The sequence below is a fragment of the Lepidochelys olivacea genome, assembly GCF_965140295.1.
Source record: "Lepidochelys olivacea isolate rLepOli2 genome assembly, chromosome: 17".
NCBI classification, from domain to species: domain Eukaryota; kingdom Metazoa; phylum Chordata; order Testudines; family Cheloniidae; genus Lepidochelys; species Lepidochelys olivacea.
This window is the reverse complement of record NC_140427.1, coordinates 20,328,290-20,349,420: the sequence shown is the minus strand read 5'-3', so window position 1 is coordinate 20,349,420 and position 21,131 is coordinate 20,328,290. Positions and strand designations below refer to the sequence as shown.

The following is a 21,131-nucleotide window of genomic DNA, read 5'->3' as shown; positions in this document are numbered from 1 at the left end:
GAGAAGGAGCCAGAATTTACCAACGTACGTTGCCAAAGAGCCACAGTAACACGTCAGCAGCCCCCCATCAGCTCCCGCCCTGCTCCCAGCGCCTCTCACCCACTGGCAGCCCCGCCAATCAGTGCCTCCCCCTTCCTCCCCCACCTCCCGATCAGCTGTTTCGTGGCATGCAGAAGGCTCTGAGGTGGGAGAGGGAGGAGCGAGGGCATGGCAGGCTCAGGGGAGGGGGCGGGAAGGGGTGGAGTGGGGGCAGGGCCTGTGGCAGAGCAGGGGGGGCCAGGGGCAGAGCCGTGAGCCCCCCCCCCGGCCCGTTGGAAAGTCGGCGCCTGTCGCTCCAGCCCCGGAGACGGTGCCTGTACAAGGAGCCGCATGTTAACGTCTGAAGGGCCGCGTGGGGCTCCGGAGCCCCAGGTTGGCCGCCCCTGGCCTAGATGCTTTAATACGCGTTTTCTATTACGTATTTATATCCGACGGTTTGTGAAACTGCTGCTCCAGTATGAATCCCATAAGCCTGGCAACTCCCTCCCCATTTTTGCCTTTCATTCTGTTGAGGTTCAAGAGCGCTTTGTGGCCGATGGAAATGACCGTCTCAAGCTGGTCGTGTTACTGTGTGGTGAGGACGACGTGAAGGTCCAGAATGCAGCGGCAGGAGCCCTGGCCATGCTGACAGCAGCACACAAGAAGCTCTGCCATAAAATGACCCAAGTGGTAAGAGGAAAAATCTGATGCCCAAAACACTAAACAGTCTCAACAAATGCTCAAAGGCAGCCTGGGAATGTTGTAAAATTCTGATCAAAGGATTTTAAAGAACTTCTACAGCGACAAATTTAAGTATTTATGTGCAATCCTAGGGAAAGCAAATATTTTGGCGTATAAAACCTTGCATGTTTAAGCTAACTGTCTAATTTAGTGACTTCCAACAGGGAGTGACCTACTACAGCTGATTTGAAACTCCCTGCCCCAGGTTCATCTCCTGTTATTTTTTCCAAGGACTAAAACAGCCTTTTTCACCTCTCTGGTTGGGGACTTGTGGTAGCAGGGTCTGTCCCTGTGCACTCATGTCCAAAACCTATGGTTGGTGTAACCCCCAAGATCATTACAGTCCAGCGTGGCAGGGTTCCGGGTTTATTTATCATGTCAGTGGCTAATTTTGATGTATGTTCATTTTTTCCCCATTTTTATTGTTTTCAATGTTCGCTGCTGTAGGAAACTGTTGGGAGGTCAGACAATTAATACCAGTAGATGTTGAGATTCAAAAAGTTAAAGCTCTAATGCAGTGAAAACACAAATTGATGTAAGGCACTTTGATTTGTGTATTTTGACCTGTGATGTTGGCAAATCCTTAAGTTCTCAAGCAACGTTTCTCTTTGCCTAGCTGTATAGTTTGATTGCTAGCGATGGGAATATTTTTTCCATCTGTGTGTGTGCGGTGAAATCAATGTCTACCAGTGCTTACTGATGATCAAATTCTTCCAAGCCGACCTATAATGTATATAAGACAGGGTGGACCCACTGTACCTACAGTTCCTCCTCAACCAAGTTGTTGGTTTTGTAGTTAGCTTATTTTATTTTTATTTGTACTTGCTTCGCTGCACACAATTTGTATGTATTCTGGGGCTGCCCCTCCTCCTTTCGTGGCTGGCGCCTCCTTGATGCTTGCACACACACCTGTCAAGGGCGTCTTCGTTTCCCGGAGGCTTTTTTCTCTTTTTCAAGGCTATGCCCCAAACCCTGGGTTTTAAACCCTGTCTGACTTTTGTAAAACTGGGATAACTCAACCCCTCTGAAGTATGGAAGTGAGACTAAATTCATTGGTATAGATGACGTGCTCAGCTGCAACAGTAAGGAATACCACAGTAAAGTCTATTAAAAAAAAAATCACCCTCCCAACCCCCCGTTTCAGCTAGCTTTACATTGTGATGGAACCATGCAAAACTCTGACCTCTGTATGGTGTCCACACAATAAAAACCAGAGTCCAAACCTTGGATTCAGGTTCCGTTACAAAGGTGGATACAGCCTTGCCAAAGACTGGGAGGGCAGGTGCTGCTGCAGATCTGGATGCAGGTAGCCCCAGAGCAGTTTGTGGAAGCCCTTCACTCAGCCAGCACAGCACCTGCCCTTACCATGCAAGGGCTAAGTATTCAGAAATTAACTGTGGAAAGGAACGTAGTGCTTGTTATGCGAACTGGTGGCTGTTCTCACTCCCAGCTGACAACTTGTCTAGGAATTGAGGCCAGTTTTCATGCACTGGAATCAACCTGTTTGCAGACTCTCCTTTTCCTAAATTGCTACTTTCACTCCCTTGAAAAGTGCCTTACCTAGAGGCAAACTACCTTGCACTTCAATGATTTCCTCTGCTGTAGAAAACCTTTTTTTAAATTCACAGCTTTTTCTTGCTTGCAGACAACCCAGTGGCTGGAAATCCTGCAGAGGCTCTGCTTGCATGAAAAGCTGGAGGTCCAGCACCGTGGGCTGGTGGTTGCTTACAACCTGATCAATGCAGACCAAGAGCTGGCCAAGAAACTGGTGGAGAGTGAGATGCTGGAGATCCTGACACTCGTTGGTAAACAGGCAGATGACTCCAAGAAACAGCATGTCATCAATGTGGCTCGTGAGTGTCTCGTGAAGTGCATGGACTATGGGCTGATCAAACCTTTCTCCCAGGCATGAGACCCCACAGCAATGGCAGCCTGTCGAGAGCAACCACACAGAAGGGGAAGGCACATGGAAGGTCTACAAATCTACAGGATCCACAGAAGGAAATTCAGTTTAATTGCCAAGGCTTTGCTGAGCACAGGGTATACTCAAATTTATTTTTCCCCAGGCATAAAGATAAAGTCATTCCTAGACACTGCAACCTCTAGTGCCAGGATTCCATTGCTAGCCATGAACGCATCCGAGTTCCACCATAAAAGAATCAATCCATGCAATGCAGCCAACTGCTGCTGGTTCAGGAAGTCTCAAAAGTTTAGGGCAAGATCGAGGTTCCAAGTAGACTTTCTTGATGGAAAAAATCATGTTTTATATTTCAGCAGTTCCAACTGAGGTTAGAAGAACAGAGGTGAAAGGCTGAATTGTCTCACGTCACATTCATAAGGAGTTTGGTTTTTTTAAAATATTTGATGTTTGTATTACTGGAATGCAAATGTTTAGTGTGAGAATATTGGGTGGATTCTCCGTTAATAAATTCTGTACTTTGTTCTGTGTGAGTTCCTTCAATGTTGCATGATCTCTGTTTGTTTGTGAGTAGTGAGTAATTCGTGAGACCCTTTCTATGAAGTGCCTGTCAGCCGACCACTCTATCTACATAGCAGTGAATCTCAGAAATATGGCACAAAAACCAACTCTCACCTTGCAGAAAAACGTTTCAAAAATTGCCAGTTCTGTTCAGATGGATGTGCAGGGACATCACACAGCCCTGCAAAGGCAGTTAGGTTGCTCTGACATGACCATAACGTGCCAGTAGCACGAATACGACTGCGTGCAATTACGGTTTGCAGGAATATTCTCTCACTTTTCTCTATTGTGGCAAATTGCCGGCACTACTATGATGGGTCTCGCGCTTTCTGTTCTTGGGTGGGGGTTCAGGGCATCATTTCTCGCCCCTGAACTGGGGTATTAACTGCCCCACTAGTGTCCTAGAGGAGGGGAGTGGAGAGGGAGGGACACGGGCCCGCCCTCTACTCCGGGTCCCAGCCCAGGGGCCCTAGGGATAGCGGTAAACCACTAGATCTAGTGGTTCCTTCCCCTGGGCTACTTCCCTCTCCTGCCCTTCAGCTTGTGGGACTTCCTGCCCTCCCTCTGCACAAACCAGGTGTCCATTTACCTAGGGTCTTGGTCTTCCTAGCCCACTGCAGCACTTAAAGTCAATCATAGAAGATCAGGGTTGGAAGGGACCTCAGGAGGTCATCTAGTCCAGCCCCCTGCTCAAAGCAAGACCAAGCCCCAATTTTTGCCCCAGATCCCTAAATGGCCCCCTCAAGGATTGAACTCACAACCCTAGGTTTAGCAGGCCAATGCTCCAACCACTGAGCTATCCCTCCCCCAACACACTTAAGGTAGTTTTATTTAATAAACAACTTTAAAGAGCCGGTTTTGTACATTTTTAATAGAATTCCAATCTCCATCCAAATGCAGATTGATACAAATCACAATAAAAAATTATCTCCATTCTCTAACATGCCATAAATGTATTCAGATTCTTAATTTTTACTCTTTGTAAAGATCTAGAATTGTTTAAATTAGCATTTAAAGCTACAGCATTAGCAAAAAAAAGGATCAAAGAGTGAAGGCTATTTTTGGTCGCAAAGGAACATGGTTTAATGGTTATACCAACCAATAAGAAATAACCTTTCTCTAGGAAAAATTACTTAAATATAAACATAAGAGAAGATTAAAATCAGTGATTTAAGTCAAGGGTTCCTACTTGCTGATTTAAGTAGTGATTAAAATTGGTGATTCCAATTATTTTGGTTTAGGCCCATCTACCCTGGTATCTAACTTCAGACATTCTGGGCCTGATTTCCAAAGTCGGTGAGAATGTAACGCCAATGATTTAGTCACTATAGCTGGATCTACACGGGGACTTAAGCACTGTGACGCCCACCATGGCAACATCTAACTTAGGCACTAGAAAGTCGTAAGAACAACACTGCGATCCACAAAGATAAGTGCCTAGGCTCCCTGTATAATGAATGGGAAGAGACCGGCGCCTTCGACTGCGATCCACAAAAGGCAGCATGCTAGGTGGGCTAATGGGAGATGCCAACAAGACAGGTGTCTGCTAAGCCCGCCCTTTTCTCAGAGTGAGGCCCCGAAGTCCAGGCTGCAGGGAAGCCCTCATCTCTGCTGGTGATTCACAAATGGCAACCGCTGTCCTGGAGACAAGCGGCTCAGACACATAAGGTGGCTCTCCGCAGGAACCGGTTTGGTGCTTGTCTCACACCACAAAAAAAGCCGCAGGAAGTGGTGTCCACTTTATAACTTCTGGCCCAGTGGTTAGAGCACTCACCTGAGGCACGGTAGACCCTGGGTCTAGCTGCCTGCTCTAATCACTATTATTTATCCACAGCTTCCTCAGGAGAGACTGAGGGAACCACACATCAGAATGTGCCCCCTAGCTCAGGGGTTACAGCGCCCTCCTCAGAGGTGTCAGACCCCTCTGGCAGAGAGGAGGGAACTGAACCTAGGCCTGCCACGCCCCAAGGGAGTGCTCGAATCCCTGGACTGAAAGTTCTGAGGTGGGCATCACCACCATCTCCTTCTCCGGCCAGTTTTGAATGGGACTCAATGCGGTAAGCAGCCTCTGAGTATGCCTACCGAATCACCTCCGTAGAATTAATAAATGAAATTGTTTGTAATTGTTCACTTTATTAATATAACTTCATAAGTAAAGTTTTATGAATTAAACTTCATTCATTCATAAAACCGGGTACCCCAATAACTGACTAATTGACAATTAAGCTGCTTGTTAAGAGCCACAGCTGTACTTGTAAATTTCACTTTCAATCCAATTGCTGCTGAAATGCTGAAACTTACACTGCTTCAACATTGTAACTTCTGCTCAGTGTTTGTCATTCATTATACTTGTCTATACTGTAACTTCTGTTCACTGTTTGCCATTCCTTACACTTGTCCATATTGTAACTCAAAATCCATTTTAACTTGTCCCGAACTCCATTTTAAAATGCTCACTCCATTTTGTAAAAGCTTGCTGCAACCTTCATTTTTGCAAAACCCTGCTGTAATCTTGTTAGTTTAGTTTAGATGTGTGAATGAGGTATGTATGGATGATGGAATCAACCTCTAGCGCCAGCCTGTCCTGGTGAAATAAAGTTCAAATACCAACGGCTGAAGATGCAGACAACAGCCCTAACAAAGTAAGAAGAGTCCACCCTAAGAAGAAAAGAACAAAGGTACAATAGAAGGAAGATCAAAGCCGGACGGAGGCTGAAAGTCACATCTGCAATTGACGGGTGATCAATCACACCGAACGCAGGGCAGCCTGACACAGCAAGACCTATAGACTCTGGATTCAGACTAAAAAACCTATAAAAAAGATGGGTGAGATGGAAGACTTCGGGTAACGTTCTGCTGCCAACCTTGAGGGGCATCAGTGCGCGCCTGACAGAGACCCGGCCCTTCCTCGTGTCGAGTTTTCCTGGCCAGTTAGCCGCCACGATCCCAAGCTGCGGAATCAAGCCATGAACTCAAGCTGCTGCAGAACATCTGATGTGTGTGTGTGTAAGTATTATGTATTAGCTAGTGGTTATAGATCAAATTGTTATCATAATAAACGTGGCATCTTTGCTTTGTCCCCTAAAATGATCTTGTGTAGTTTTGTCTGCATAACACCTCCTGCACAAAACTTAGTCTTCCCCTGGCTGGTGAGTCGCTCTGGGCTTAGGTGAGACAAGTGCCTAGGCTCCTAGAGGGAGGGAGCAGTACACATGCCCCAGCATCTGAAATTTAAACAGCTAGGGAATTTGCACAGCGGAAAGTTAGGCCCCTAAAGTGAATTTAGGCCCCTACAGGTTTTAGCCAAACCAGAGTTTTGTGGATCACAGTGGTGCATCTTGGAAACCTGAAGATCAGAGACCACTCTTGAAACATTAGCAGGAAGGACTGATTAGCTTCAAGTGGACCATTCTCACTATATCCCATGTAGCTCCTTTGGTTTATTTTACGGACTGGCTTTTTAAGACCCCCAGGCCTCACCAGGTCTCATGTAGTTTATTAGCCTGGGAGATGGGAGCCCTCTAAGGTAAAATTTCACCCATGGTGAGATTTGTATTTAGGTCTGAATCGTGGGTGAAAAACCACAAAAGCGACATGACTATCACGGGTTATTAAACAGATCCCGAGGGAACCACCAGGACACTTGCAAGCATTACCTTTCATACAGCAAATGAAGTTGTAAATTAGCTCTGGATGCCACACAGAGTTTAAGATTTTCGGAAATCACATTCTGTGTAGGGACAGGGACTGGGTTGATCCCAAATACGATGTTTCTCTCCAGGCCAGAAAAGCGGCGGATGCTGTCGAGAACAATGCCATGACCCAGCACATTGTCTGCCGTTGTGAAACATGCGTCCAGTTTGAAATTTCTCATCGTCGCTCTCATTTTGGGTTGTAATATGCACTGATACCTATCCTTCTCTTTCATTGTGTTGCACAGGATAGCAATGTCTTTCCCGGAGTAACCACTTCGGAAATATTGGCGACAGGTATCAACCACATATGTCGCTATTTCCTCCTCCTCCAAGTTTTCTTCTACCCTACAAACACCTGGCAGGGGATGGCCACATACAGCTTCATTGAGCAGCATTCTTAACCGCTCAAAAGGAATATCAATTTGTGGATATTTTACAATATTTTGCATCTCTTGTTCCATGGTATTGTATATCTGGGTGGCATTCCGGACCCCTATAGTTAACCACTCCTGAGGATATTGTTCTGATGGATGTGGAAGACCGCATGGAAATGGGTGACTTGTTTGTAAATAGTCCAAGAAGATCCAGAGAACACCAGGTTCGCAATGACCATGTCCTTGGGTGATGCACTGAGCTTTGCTGTACCAATCGCCATCCTCTGACCGGAAATTCTGGGCCTCATCAATTACTATGTGCTTCACTGATTGATAATTCCCCTTTAAGAAGGCAACTCGGGTCACAGGCCGGCAAATGTTTCTCCTTCTACAAAATAAAAGAAGACATTTGGCATGATTAGTGTGAATTTTCTGTTGGTCTGTGCAGTTGATCCAATTTAGAGGAGTGACAAGTGTATCAAATCACCTCTTTCTGGCTATGAACAAGCTTGCAAACTTTTTGCTTTTAAGATTTCACTTCTGATTATTTAAAAAAACCCACATTTACAAAGGGCAACACACATTCAACACCGAAAGCATGTAGGTAATTGATGAGTTACATCAGAAACAGCACACCTCCGATGTGTTACATAATGTGCACAAAAGCAGTAGAGGAAGCATTTCAGCGGTTTGAGCATTGGCCCTTTAAACCCAGGGTTGTGAGTTCAATCCTTGAGGGGGCCATTTAGGGATCTGGGCCAAAAATTGGGGATTGGTCCTGCTTTGAGCAGGGAGTTGGACTAGATGCCCTCCTGAGGTCCCTTCCAACCCTGATATTCTCTGATTCTATGAGCTTTTACCCACCCAAAAAGTGCACGTTTCTGACATAACAACAATAGAAGTATGTTAATGTACTTCTAAAATATTTTATAAAACACTTAGTAAAAGGGTACCCAAAAATGTATTATAATTATTGGGAGGCAGCTCATGCAGATTGTCTGAAGGATGTTATGTTGTGTAGTCCCCCACAATTTGTTAATTTATAGTTTGTTACTCCACTGCTTAAAATCATTATAGACCCTACACAAAAAGATATTACAGAAAACAAGCAAGCATTATAAGGGGCTGCAACAGCCAATTAAGGTGATTTGCATAATTGTTCTATTACCTTTACAGTTCATACACTCAGATAATGACTATATAGATATATATATATAGATAGATCATATATAGATACATAAAAATTGCTTACATAGATTACAAACGTACTTCGGATCTCATTCAATATGAGCCTTATTCTCATTTACATTAAGGCCCCTTTACACAGTTCTAGCCTTAGCGTAAATGTGACTAGGGCCATTATAACGAGGGTCTCTTTCAGTGTATAAATGATTTCAGGATTTGACGTGGGTCACTGTGCACAGGTTGGCTGGGAAGCAGCTCAACTGGACACCCCCCCCACCCAGGGTCTGAAGAGTGGAACGCCACCTGGCTGGCCACAGGAATCAATCTTGACTCCTGGGGTGAATGAGTCCACGTGAGCAAACTATGAAACAAACTGTCATGCCCTGTCCGGTGAAGGCAGCTCTGCCGCCTTCTCCATCAGTGGCACCCTTCCCCTCCTGGCCGACAGCGAGGAGCAGAAAGCAATTCCCGGCTGATTCACCAGCCACCTCCTTACCCTGAGCAGCAGCAGGACATGGGTGTGTTTGGACAGCAGAGACAGGACTTGAAGGGAGGTTGGGGATGGAGGCAAAACAGTTTTGAGGGGTGGGACAAGACCTCAGTGCTGGGGAAGGGAGTAGGGAGCAGAGGCGACAGGAAGAATTGAGGAAGAGGGGGCTGCTGGTTGGGGCAGAGGGCTAGAAGCAATGGTAGCATGGGGGGAAGAATGGAATAGCTCCGGGTAAAGAGAGACTGGTAGAGAAAACAGAGATGGGACAGACATTAGGACCAAGGGAGGGATATGGTGGAGAGGTAGAATGTGAAGAAGGCTCCATAGAGCATCTGGCAGAAACCAAAGCTGACCTTCCCCACATTCACCCTCAAGAGAGGAGAGGAACAGAAACCCTGCCCGATGTCCCCTAGAGGTGAATACCCTCTGGGTGCAGGGGGTTAGGTGGCTCACAGAAGTGCAATTTTCCCATCGAGGGGTGAATCTCACCCAAATTGTTTTAAGATGGTTTGTCAAAAAAGGCCTCCCAAATACCATTAATCCCTGCCCATTCTGTCCTATAACATGCATACTACCCTCTTACTTATGGCATCATCTCAGCACTGGAAAACTTCCGATTGATAATACTCCACATTACCACTGATTTGTTTAACCCTACTTAGTAGAGCCAGAAAATTATGAGTTGAGGGCTTGTTTGTAGACAAGGCCTTAGAGAATAGTGGTCCATTTCTTTATTGACTGGCAAAAAATGTTTCTCAGTCTTTAAAAAGACTTTTCTTCCTGCATTAAACATATTTCCCCATCGTCCCTCTGGCATTTGATATGATTTAACAGCACAGGGTTTTGAATTAGCTACACAATACTTACTTCACAATTGCTGTCAGAGGCTGGTACTCACAAATGTACAGAATCTCATCAGATTTGCAGTGGAACACGTTCTTTATCCTCTCTATGATATTCAGGGCCACAACTGTCTTCCCCGTTCCTGGCAGGCCATAGATAAACAGCTTCTTGAATTTGTGAAGATTCATTGTTAGTATCTCATACTGTTTAAAGGTGAGAAGGTTGAAAAATTCACAGCCAAGCATGTCACTTAAGAAGGATCTAAAACTCAACAAGATTATCACAAGTGAGTGAAGTAAGTCTGGCATGTCATTGGGCAAGAGGACATAGGAAAGGGGATGCTTGACTTGTACATGTGAGTCATTATTTAGCTCTCTGTTGATTCCAAGGTGTAGGAGATGGGGAATCACACACACTTTCTGAGTGTATCCCCCATCATTTACCAGTTTCTTCTTTAACGTACAAGCAATATGTTTTGAATATTCAAACCCAACCATGGAATAATCCTCCGTGACGGTGTACAGCGTTGGGTATTTGCCTGCGGCTATTAAGAGAGCATCACAGACAACATGCTGATTCTCTGGCAATCCAACAGCAACAGCCCAGCTTCTTGCAAATATCAGTAGTCCCTGAGAATATTGCAGCTCTTCCATTTGCTCGTTCATTAAATCCTCCAGCCCTGGATACTCTGAGAAGAGCTCTTTGCTGAGGTTGTCTGGTTTGTATGTTATCCCATTACCATTTACTAGAAATTGAGAGAATTAGAAAAAAATATATATTTGTATGATTATTCTCTTTTTTCAAAAGCTCTACAAGGCCATTTAAAAAGCTATTCCAACTGAATTTATGGTTGAAAATATATTGCAATCCATTAGTTAGCACAATTGAAAGGAGTATTATGAAAAGTAAAAGTGCTGGAAAATATTGAAATATTTCTGACATTGAAAGGAATTATTTCACCTTTCCTTAACTGTGTATTTCCCAGATTTGAGGGCACTAGGTTATTACTTTTTAATTAGATGAAATCAACCAGACCTGAACACAAAACCATTTTTCCCCTATTAATTTACTGTTGGAGACCTGTGTCTATATTGACTATGATTCACATGCACACTGTACGAAACAGTTTGCTATTCCACTTCAGAAAAAATGAAACCAGAAACTCATTCAAGAAAATTTTATGATGAAAATGAAATACTGGCAGAAGTAGAAGATCACAGAGGAAGAGAAGTGAGAATTTGTGTGACCTAAACTGTGTATTTTGCTTATTTTCCATATGTTTAAAGGGAATCTTAATTAAGAATTACTGGCATTCCATATTTTAGTTTTTTTGTTTTGAGGTTTTTTAAACTGCAAGTTTCAGAGTAGCAGCCGTGTTAGTCTGTATTCGCAAAAAGAAAAGGAGGACTTGTGGCACCTTAGAGACTAACCAGTTTATTTGAGCATCAGCTTTCGTGAGCTACAGCTCACTTCATCGGATGCATACCGTGGAAACTGCAGCAGACTTTATATATACACAGAGAATATGAAACAATACCTCCTCCCACCCCACTGTCCTGCTGGTAATAGCTTATCTAAAGTGATCATCAGGTGGGCCATTTCCAGCACAAATCCAGGTTTTCTCACCCTCCACCCCCCCACACAAATTCACTCTCCTGCTGGTGATAGCCCATCCAAAGTGACAACTCTTTACACAATGTGCATGACAATCAAGTTGGGCCATTTCCTGCACAAATCCAGGTTTTCTCACATCCCCCCCACCCCCATACACACACAAACTCACTCTCCTGCTGGTAATAGCTCATCCAAACTGACCACTCTCCAAGTTTAAATCCAAGTTAAACCAGAACATCTGGGGGGGGGGGGGGAGGAAAAAACAAGAGAACACAGGCTACCTTGCATAATGACTTAGCCATTCCCAGTCTCTATTTAAGCCTAAATTAATAGTATCCAATTTGCAAATGAAATCCAATTCAGATTGATAGAGCCAGAAGAGTTCCCAGAAGTTACCTACTACAGGACAGGCCTAACAAAGAAAATAACAGAACGCCACTAGCCGTCACCTTCAGCCCCCAACTAAAACCCCTCCAACGCATTATTAAGGATCTACAACCTATCCTAAAGGATGACCCAGCACTCTCATAAATCTTGGGAGACAGGCCAGTCCTTGCCTACAGACAGCCCCGCAACCTGAAGCAAATACTCACCAACAACCACATACCACACAACAGAACCACTAACCCAGGAACCTATCCTTGCAACAAAGCCAGTTGCCAACTGTGCCCACATATCTATTCAGGGGACACCATCACAGGGCCTAATAACATCAGCCACACTATCAGAGGCTCGTTCACCTGCACATCCACCAATGTGATATATGCCATCATGTGCCAGCAATGCCCCTCTGCCATGTACATTGGTCAAACTGGACAGTCTCTACGTAAAAGAATAAATGGACACAAATCAGATGTCAAGAATTATAACATTCATAAACCAGTCGGAGAACACTTCAATCTCTCTAGTCCCGCAATCACAGACATGAAGGTCGCTATCTTAAAACAAAAAAACTTCAAATCCAGACTCCAGCGAGAAACTGCTGAATTGGAATTCATTTGCAAATTGGATACTATTAATATAGGCTTAAATAGAGACTGGGAGTGGCTAAGTCATTATGCAAGGTAGCCTGTGTCCTCTTGTTTTTTCCTACCCCCCCCCCCCAGATGTTCTGGTTTAACTTGGATTTAAACTTGGAGAGTGGTCAGTTTGGATGAGCTATTACCAGCAGGAGAGTGAGTTTGTGTGTGTATGGGGGTGGGGGGGATGTGAGAAAACCTGGATTTGTGCAGGAAATGGCCCAACTTGATTGTCATGCACATTGTGTAAAGAGTTGTCACTTTGGATGGGCTATCACCAGCAGGAGAGTGAATTTGTGTGGGGGGGTGGAGGGTGAGAAAACCTGGATTTGTGCTGGAAATGGCCCACCTGATGATCACTTTAGATAAGCTATTACCAGCAGGACAGTGGGGTGGGAGGAGGTATTGTTTCATATTCTCTGTGTATATATAAAGTCTGCTGCAGTTTCCACGGTATGCATCCGATGAAGGCCAATGGCATTTTGGGATGTATAAGTAGGGGCATAGCGAGCAGATCGAGGGACGTGATCGTTCCCCTCTATTCGACATTGGTGAGGCCTCATCTGGAGTACTGTGTCCAGTTTTGGGCCCCACACTTCAAGAAGGATGTGGATAAATTGGAGAGAGTCCAGCGAAGGGCAACAAAAATGATTAGGGGACTGGAACACATGAGTTATGAGGAGAGGCTGAGGGAGCTGGGATTGTTTAGCCTGCAGAAGAGAAGAATGAGGGGGGATTTGATAGCTGCTTTCAACTACCTGAAAGGGGGTTCCAAAGAGGATGGCTCTAGACTGTTCTCAATGGTAGCAGATGACAGAACGAGGAGTAATGGTCTCAAGTTGCAGTGGGGGAGGTTTAGATTGGATATTAGGAAAAACTTTTTCACTAAGAGGGTGGTGAAACACTGGAATGCGTTACCTAGGGAGGTGGTAGAATCTCCTTCCTTAGAGGTTTTTAAGGTCAGGCTTGACAAAGCCCTGGCTGGGATGATTTAACTGGGAATTGGTCCTGCTTTGAGCAGGGGGTTGGACTAGATGACCTTCTGGGGTCCCTTCCAACCCTGATATTCTATGATTCTATGATTCTAAGTGAGCTGTAGCTCACGAAAGCTCATGCTCAAATAAATTGGTTAGTCTCTAAGGTGCCACAAGTACTCCTTTTCTTTAAACTGCAACTTTCCCTTATGGCATTTGTCAAAAAGTTTAGCGATATGAGTATTCAACCTTTGGAGTTTGTCCGCATTACAAAGTATTACTCTATTTGTGATAGTGAGGTAAAGGACTTTGACTTGGTGAGTTCTGTGTGGTATATCTGGGGAAGCAGAGAGAATGTGTTTTATATAACTGCATTTCCTGCATTTCGGTTTTGCACAGCCGCACACTTAAAGTGTCCTACAACTGGCAAATATCTAGACCTGATTATCTCTAGGAAATACTCCCTTCTCAGCTAGTCCACCTTCCCCTACAAAGTCCCAATGAATTGTTTGATTTCCTCCTCATTCTTTTCATTAGATCAAGCCATATTATTTGGGTGACCCATGTCACAGCCCAAATATTAAATATACATCAGCGATATTGTGAAGAACCCACAAATTGCAGAGAGTATATGTTTCATTAAACAATTATGAACACTGAAACCTCTCATATCTAACAGGACTGGTTTGAAAATGATTCCCAAACAAAGCAAAAATTTGATGAATTTTGGCTTTTTTTTAAAAAAGCTTAATTTTATCAGACATTATTATGTTTAAAATATAAAATGCCATTTAATATTACTAATGAATTGAACACAGCTGGAATAATAATAGAAAAATATTCCTAAACAAACAGGCCAAGTTCAGTTCATTGCTATTCATCGAAGTCCCCGTCTGTGTTCGCAAACAGTCTGACAGCCATGCGATTATTCAGAAAAGCGCTCGACAATGCTAAATTCCTCTCAAATATTGAGACAAATAGTTGATCTATCAATCTGTAACAAAAGCTTGCTAATTATTAATTATTCCCTATTCTCTTGTTTAAAATCCTTTGATCCACCAGTCTTGGAGCAAAACCTATAACATGGGACATATTATAGATCAGGAACAACAGAGACTGAATAGTGAATAGTTAACAAGAACTTTTCCCACACATCCTAGTCTTACCAATTTGGAGAACAGGTTCAGTTTCACGACTATTCATAGAAATCAGAAAAGATTCAGGAATGATTCATTTCCAAAAAAGGGCGTAAATTGTAACAAATACTGAATATATTTGTAAGAAAACTCCACTTTGACCAGTTTAAGCAGAATTTCACACAAATTATATTTTAAGGAAATCCAGCAAACCCAACCAAAATGTAAATATTATGGGTAGGATTTTCAAAAGCACTCAGCCTTAGTTTAACTCTACCCTCATTGAATTTAATGGGAATTTACCACTGACTTCTATGAGAGCAAAGTTAGGCCAATCCTATGCACTTTTGAAAATCCCTCCATAAAACTCCAGCAAATTCACATTTTAATATTGAAGAACATAAACACATACGTCAGGATACTTATTTAACATACAGTAATGCTATCGTACTCACAGCTTTCTTAGGTGAAAAACATTGAAATAAGAATTAAATATCACATAGGATCACTTGAAAATCACTTGTCCTTGCCTTGAGTGCAGGGGACTGGACCTTTCGAGGTCCCTTCAGTCCTACTCTTCTATGATCATACATTTGTATACATGTAGTAAGTGTGGGAGTGCAGTGTCCAGGGAACAAGGAGGATTCAGAGAGGTCAATATGAAGACCTACCAGCTGGTCTGTTTCAACCAGTTCATACAATCTGTTAGTGCATGCTGTCCCATGCTTGTAGTCCTCATAATTATTTGAAAACAACGTGAGGCAAACGGGGAATAAGTAATTTCCTACTACATTTTGAAGTGAGCTGTAGCTCACGAAAACTTATGCTCAAATAAATTGGTTAGTCTCTAAGGTGCCACTTAAAGTACTCCTTTTCTTTGTGCGAATACAGACTAACACGGCTGTTACTCTGAAACCTACTACATTTTAACATTCGTTCTAAACTGAAATCTTCAATCATGTCAAAATATGTAAATCAGAATTAAACTACAAAAGCATACCTGGAAATAGAGATTCTTGCAGATCACGCAGACAAGCGAGGCCTTTGTTGGAAAACACTGTTTTGGTAAGTGGGGGTGCACATGACACACTCAGCTCAGCCCTGAAAGCTTCACACAAATTTGAAATCTCTAGAAACATAAATTAAAGCTCATGTTAATACACTATTACTGCACCTCTTCACCACCATAAAGAATTTTACTCTGTATGCACAGAATTGATTTGGTTTTTCCATTGTAAATGAACTGGTGCAGCATATGCACCCTGTCGAAACTTCAAATGAGATGAGGTTAATTAATTTAACTGGAGGTGCTTATCTGGGAACCCATTCACAGCTGCAGTGTGTCCCCCTTCAGGTGGCAGAAAGGGTAGAATCTTATTGCCACAAGTTGGGAGTATGCAGTGGGTTTTCGGTTGCAAAGAATTGGGTCCCTCCATTCCTGCGGCAATCGTCAAGGGAGGAAAGGGTTAAGGAAAAGGCATAAATCAGGACCATGATATTGGATCTTGGTCCTGTTGTTTTCATCTGTAATTATTTCTTGGATTATCCTGGGATAAGTATCCCCAGTTTTTGGTGCATGCTAATGAATGAAAAGTTGGAGGTCAAATAAGGTTTCCACTATTTATGATTAGATTAAAAATTGATGACCCTCAAGCTTGGCTTGTATTGTCAAAGCTCATGTAGATGATTTTGCAGGATTTGGGTTGGCACAGTTGGTGCGGACTGGTTATTGGGTGCCGCAGAAACCAAAGATTATAGGCGAGTGCTGTTTGCATCTGACCAAAAGAGCAGAAAGCTACTCGTAACTTACAATAGCAGGTACGGTAATAAAATTACAGACAGAAGTCCCTATAACCTTGTAAGAGTCTGGGGTACCAACCAGTGACTTAAGACCACTTATCACATCACCAATGGCACCGCCATGCTAGAAATACTGACGTTAGCGCTAATATGGAAAAATAAACTACAAATTTTGATTTTTTTTTCATGTTGACCTGGGTCAGTTGCCATCATCAAGGATGTCCATTCGTTGGCTGTCATCCTCATGATCTCATTGCCCTTCACAGTCCATGAGTCCGGAGTCTCCGAAAACACAACACAACAAAACGGCTGGATTCTCACAGCACAGACATAACCATACAAGTTTTGATCTTTGTCATACACCTCCAGCATTTTGCATTCTAAGTTCACTCCGGGCAGAGAACTGCAGAAATGTGAAATGGGTAATTTCCCCTTAACATGTTCTATTACTTCTTTTAATTCACTGATATTTACTTTGTCATTCCTACATCCAACAACTGTCCCGTTATCATCCACTCCAATAAATAAAAATCCTCCTTGTGTGTTTGCAAAGGCAGAGATGTAATTTGGCAGGATCTCTTTCATGTATTTCAAAATGTTCTTTGTTGTAAAATTCTTAAATTCAACATGCGTCGACTCCGTGAAATTTAGTTTCTCCCCAAAGCAGAGACCGTCTCTTTGATAAAATCTTTCAGCAGATATATACAGGTTTTGTTCCTGCTGAACGTCACTTAGCAGAGCTTTCTTAGCTCTTGGTCCTGTCCCCTCACCACGTTTTCTCCTGGCAGAAACTTCCTTCTCTTTGAGAAATTGCACTGCTTCAGTAGGACTCATGCTGTCAGTTCGAGTCAGAGATCTTTGGCACAAGCCTGTCCTTAGGCTGCAAATACGGGGTGAAGATGAGCCGTCACTGCTCCATGACTTCACAAAAATTAACACACAGTTGTTTTCCCGCATATATTCAAAATCAAAGTATTTTCGAGACATTTTAGATGGAGTAAGTTCTGTAAGGGCTTTTTCTATATCCTGTCCAATCCCATGTTCTTCATAATTGTAGTCCTTATTATCAACCTCTGCCTTTATCACTCCTCCTCCTGAATTCAGAAATGCACATGCCGCTCGGGAAATGTTACCAACTTGTTTCCTTCTCAGATTGCAATCTGTCATCTTCTTCCTGGATTTCTCGCCAAAAGTCACTTTTCCCACTTTTAAAACCGCATCCGGATAGTCTGTGAACCAATCAACACAGAGAGGGCTCTCCTCCATGGTCATCGTGTTCCTGAAACAATGAAAGCAACAGGTCTCCCTTAAAACATTACACAGAACAAAGTGGCAGGTTTCAGAGTAGCAGCCGTGTTAGTCTCTATTCGCAAAAAGAAAAGGAGGACTTGTGGCACCTTAGAAACTAACCAATTTATTTGAGCATAAGTTTTCGTGAGCTACGGCTCACTTCATCGGATGCGTACTGTGGAAAGTACAAAAGATCTTTTTATACACACAAACCATGAAAAAATGGGTTTTTACCACTACAAAAGGTTCTCTCTCCCCCCACCCCACTCTCCTGCTGGTAATAGCTTATCTAAAGTGATCACTCTCCTTACAATGTGTATGATAATCAAGTTGGGCCATTTCCAGCACAAATCCAGATTTTCTCCCGACCCCACCCCACCCCACAAACCCACTCTCCTGTTGGTAATAGCTTATCTAAAGTGATCACTCTCCTCACAATGTGTATGATAATCAAGGTGGGCCATTTCCAGCACAAATCCAGGGTTTCTGGGGACATACTGCTGCTTTCCTTGGGAGTCATTCCCAGGCAGTAAGGATTTACCCTTCCACTTTCAGAGCGTTTCAGAAAAAACTGAAACACACAGAAAGGAATCAAACTGTTCATTACATGGAAATAAATCCCCACTGGAGAAATTTAGCCCATGCTCATCTAGGGAGGAGTTAAAGTGCTCTCAGTTTCCATTGTAAGGACAATAAAACTCTGCTACTGTCTCTAAACTCTGTTAACCCACCAGTGCAAGCAACTGTCTCCAGCAAAACAGCCCCTGCAGCAAAGCTCTGAGCTTTTCTTCACCACCTTTTCCAAAACCTACTTGAACCACTTAAGGGCCCGGCCCTACAAGCCCCCACCCCCAGTCTGCAAATCCCCCCTGCTTCCCAATGCATGTGCAGAATATTCTCCAATTACAGGACTATCTCCACTGTTTGCTTTCAAGGATCTTGGCTTTTTCTGTGCAGGAAGAAATGTCTTAGAAAAAAACAGGAAACTGATGTTAGCCGAGTGCTCACGCTCAGGGCTGTGACCACGCCACGATAGGACCCCAGTACCCCGCTGCCCGTCTGTTTCCTTGTAACCAGGTCAGTTTCTCATGTTAGCAACTTGCTCTCAAAGTGCCAGACGTTTCACGGCATGTCAGCTTTGGCTGGGGGGGGTGGGGAGAAACGCCAGGGGAAAGGGAAAGAGGCTGATTTCCAACCGGAGCTCCTTGACCCCAGCTTTAAGCGCAGCACTGATCAGCCCTCACTACAAAGAATGGTCCGAGTCTCGTTCACACGGACGCCACTTCACGCCGCTTTGGCAGCGTGAAAGGGCCTTAAAGTGGCTGTAAGTGATATTCACACTAGGGCCCCTCACTTTACACTCCTGCGTGAAATCCTGGCCCCACTGAAGTCAATGGCAAAACCCCAGGGTGGTGTAAAGTGGTTCTAGTGTAAATGAGAATCAGCCCCCCACAAAGACCAAGACACAGTTGCTGCTCTCGGCACCACAAATCCGAGACTGACTCCAAGGACCTGCCCCAGTGCTCCCGAGCAGGGGGCCGCCCAGGAGCCTTCCAACCTGGGTTTCTGACCTAGGAGATGCCGGCTGGAAATCCCGCACGGGATCAGTAGCGGGGCTGATCATTACACACGGCAGCGGGCACATGCCGTGTCCGGGGGGGGCCGGCCGCGCTCCGCCCCCCCAGCCCAGGGGAAGCGAGTCTGACCTTGCTTCTCTTCTGCTCTTCGGAGTCTGCTCGGCCGACGCAGACAAGGCGCCTCTCGGAGCCGATCTCAACTTCCCACCTCCCGAGCGCTGCAAGAAACGCTCCTCTTGGCCTCAGTTCATTTCACTGCCCCCCGCGGCTCTGGCCCTGGGTCCTAGCGCTCCTGATGTGAGCGGACAGGGCGGAGTCTGCGACAGAGACAAAACCGGCCGAGTTGGACCCACAGCGCCGAGCAGACGCGGGGCTAACCCTGAAGAGCTCTGCCAGCAGGAAGACAGGCGAGGGGGCCAGGAACTGCTGAGGTCTACCCCCCCCACCCCCGAAGCCAGAAACAGGATGCTGTAAAACGTCATCTGATTTCTTTTCAACCAAGGAAATTGTGGATACAGACTAACAGGGCTACCCCCTGGGATGGGACCCTGTGATTCTGCTATAAGAGTGTCCACCCCCAGAGACATGCACTGAAATACCTGAAGGTGTGAATTAAACCCCAGCTGGTTATTTTGGTCCCACTTTGCATGTAGACAAGGCCTTAACCTCTCTTTGCCTCCACTCTTACATTTGTACAATGAGGCTGGATAATCACCTGGAGGATGTGAGGATTAATTAATTTGTACAGTATTTGAAGGTGAAGGGTGGGATTTTCAAAGCTCCCAGAAAGATCTGGGCACCCAGTTCCCATTAGAAGTTAGGTTTCAGAGTAGCAGCCCCGTTAGTCTGTATTCACAAAAAGAAAAGGAGGACTTGTGGCACCTCAGAGACTAACCAATTTGTTTGAGCATAAGCTTTCGTGAGCTACAGCTCACTTCATCGGATGCATAAAAGTGGAAAATGCAGTGAGGATGTTTTTATACACACAAACCATGAAAAAATGGGTGTTTACCACTACAAAAGGTTTTCTCTCCCCCCACCCCACTCTCCTGCTGGTAATAGCTTATCTAAAGTGATTACTCTCCTTACAATGTGTATGATAATCAAGGTGGGCCATTTCCAGCATAAATCAGGGTTTAACAAGAACGTCTGAGGAACGGGGGGGGGGGGGAGGAAAAAACAAGGGGAAATAGATTATCTTGCATAATGACTTAGCCACTCCCAGTCTCTATTCAAGCCTAAATTGATTGTATCCAATTTGCAAATGAATTCCAATTCAGCAGTTTCTCGCTGGAGTCTGGTTTTGAAGTTTTTCTGTTGTAATATCGCAACTTTCATGTCTGTAATCGAGTGACCAGAGAGACTGAAGTGTTCTCTGACTGGTTTATGAATGTTATAATTCTTGACGTCTGATTTGTGTCCATTTATTCTTTTACTAGAGACTGTCCAGTTTGACCAATGTACATGGCAGAGGGGCATTGCTGGCACATGATGGCATATATCACATTAGTGGATGTGCAGGTGAACGAGCCTCTGATAGTGTGGCTGACGTTATTAGGCCCTGTGATGGTGTCCCCTGAATAGATATGTGGGCACAGTTGGCAACGGGCTTTGTTGCAAGGATAGGTTCCTGGGTTAGTGGTTCTGTTGTGTGGTATGTAGTTGCTGGTGAGTATTTGCTTCAGGTTGGGGGGCTGTCTGTAGGCAAGGACTGGTCTGTCTCCCAAGATTTGTGAGAGTGATGGGTCGTCCTTCAGGATAGGTTGTAGATCCTTGATAATGCGTTGGAACACCATCCCCGATAATGTCACGGCAAACCTGGTGGCTGAACTTTGTGACTTTGTCCTCACCCATAACTATTTCACATTTGGGGACAATGTATACCTTCAAATCAGC

The 21,131-nt window shown here is 44.3% G+C and overlaps 2 protein-coding genes across 2 annotated transcripts in view; one reads left to right on the top strand and one right to left on the bottom strand.

The window, feature by feature from the left end:
* UNC45B (unc-45 myosin chaperone B) overlaps positions 1–3,188 on the top strand; it is a 33,078-nt gene extending 29,890 nt beyond the window's left edge. Inside the window, exons 19-20 of the mRNA XM_084650961.1 lie at positions 553–708; positions 2,405–3,188. Coding sequence (XP_084507087.1) covers positions 553–708; positions 2,405–2,671 — 423 coding nt within the window. The 3' untranslated portion in view covers positions 2,672–3,188. The remainder of the gene's footprint in view (positions 1–552; positions 709–2,404) is intronic.
* Positions 3,189–4,298: 1,110 nt separating this feature from the next.
* Positions 4,299–19,630, bottom strand: LOC311532357 (schlafen family member 13-like). The gene is made up of 5 exons (XM_084650746.1): positions 19,365–19,630; positions 16,563–17,647; positions 15,569–15,697; positions 9,850–10,570; positions 4,299–7,695 (listed from the first exon to the last, which is right to left on the bottom strand). The coding sequence occupies exons 2-5, from the start codon at positions 17,638–17,640 to the stop codon at positions 6,891–6,893; spliced, it is 2,733 nt and encodes a 910-aa protein (XP_084506872.1). The 5' UTR covers positions 17,641–17,647; positions 19,365–19,630; the 3' UTR covers positions 4,299–6,890.
* Between the last annotated feature and the right edge of the window lie 1,501 nt (positions 19,631–21,131).

Bases quoted from the DNA above. Each gene is read 5' to 3' on its own strand.
- LOC311532357 (XM_084650746.1), bottom strand. From the start codon at position 17,640: ATGACCATGGAGGAGAGCCCTCTCTGTGTTGATTGGTTCACAGACTAT. The intron at 15,698-16,562 runs GTCAACATGAAA...TTATGTTTCTAG, and splicing joins GATGATGGCAACTGACCCAG to AGATTTCAAATTTGTGTGAA. The intron at 7,696-9,849 runs GTAAGTATTGTG...TTTATTTTGTAG, and splicing joins CCTCTGACAGCAATTGTGAA to AAGGAGAAACATTTGCCGGC.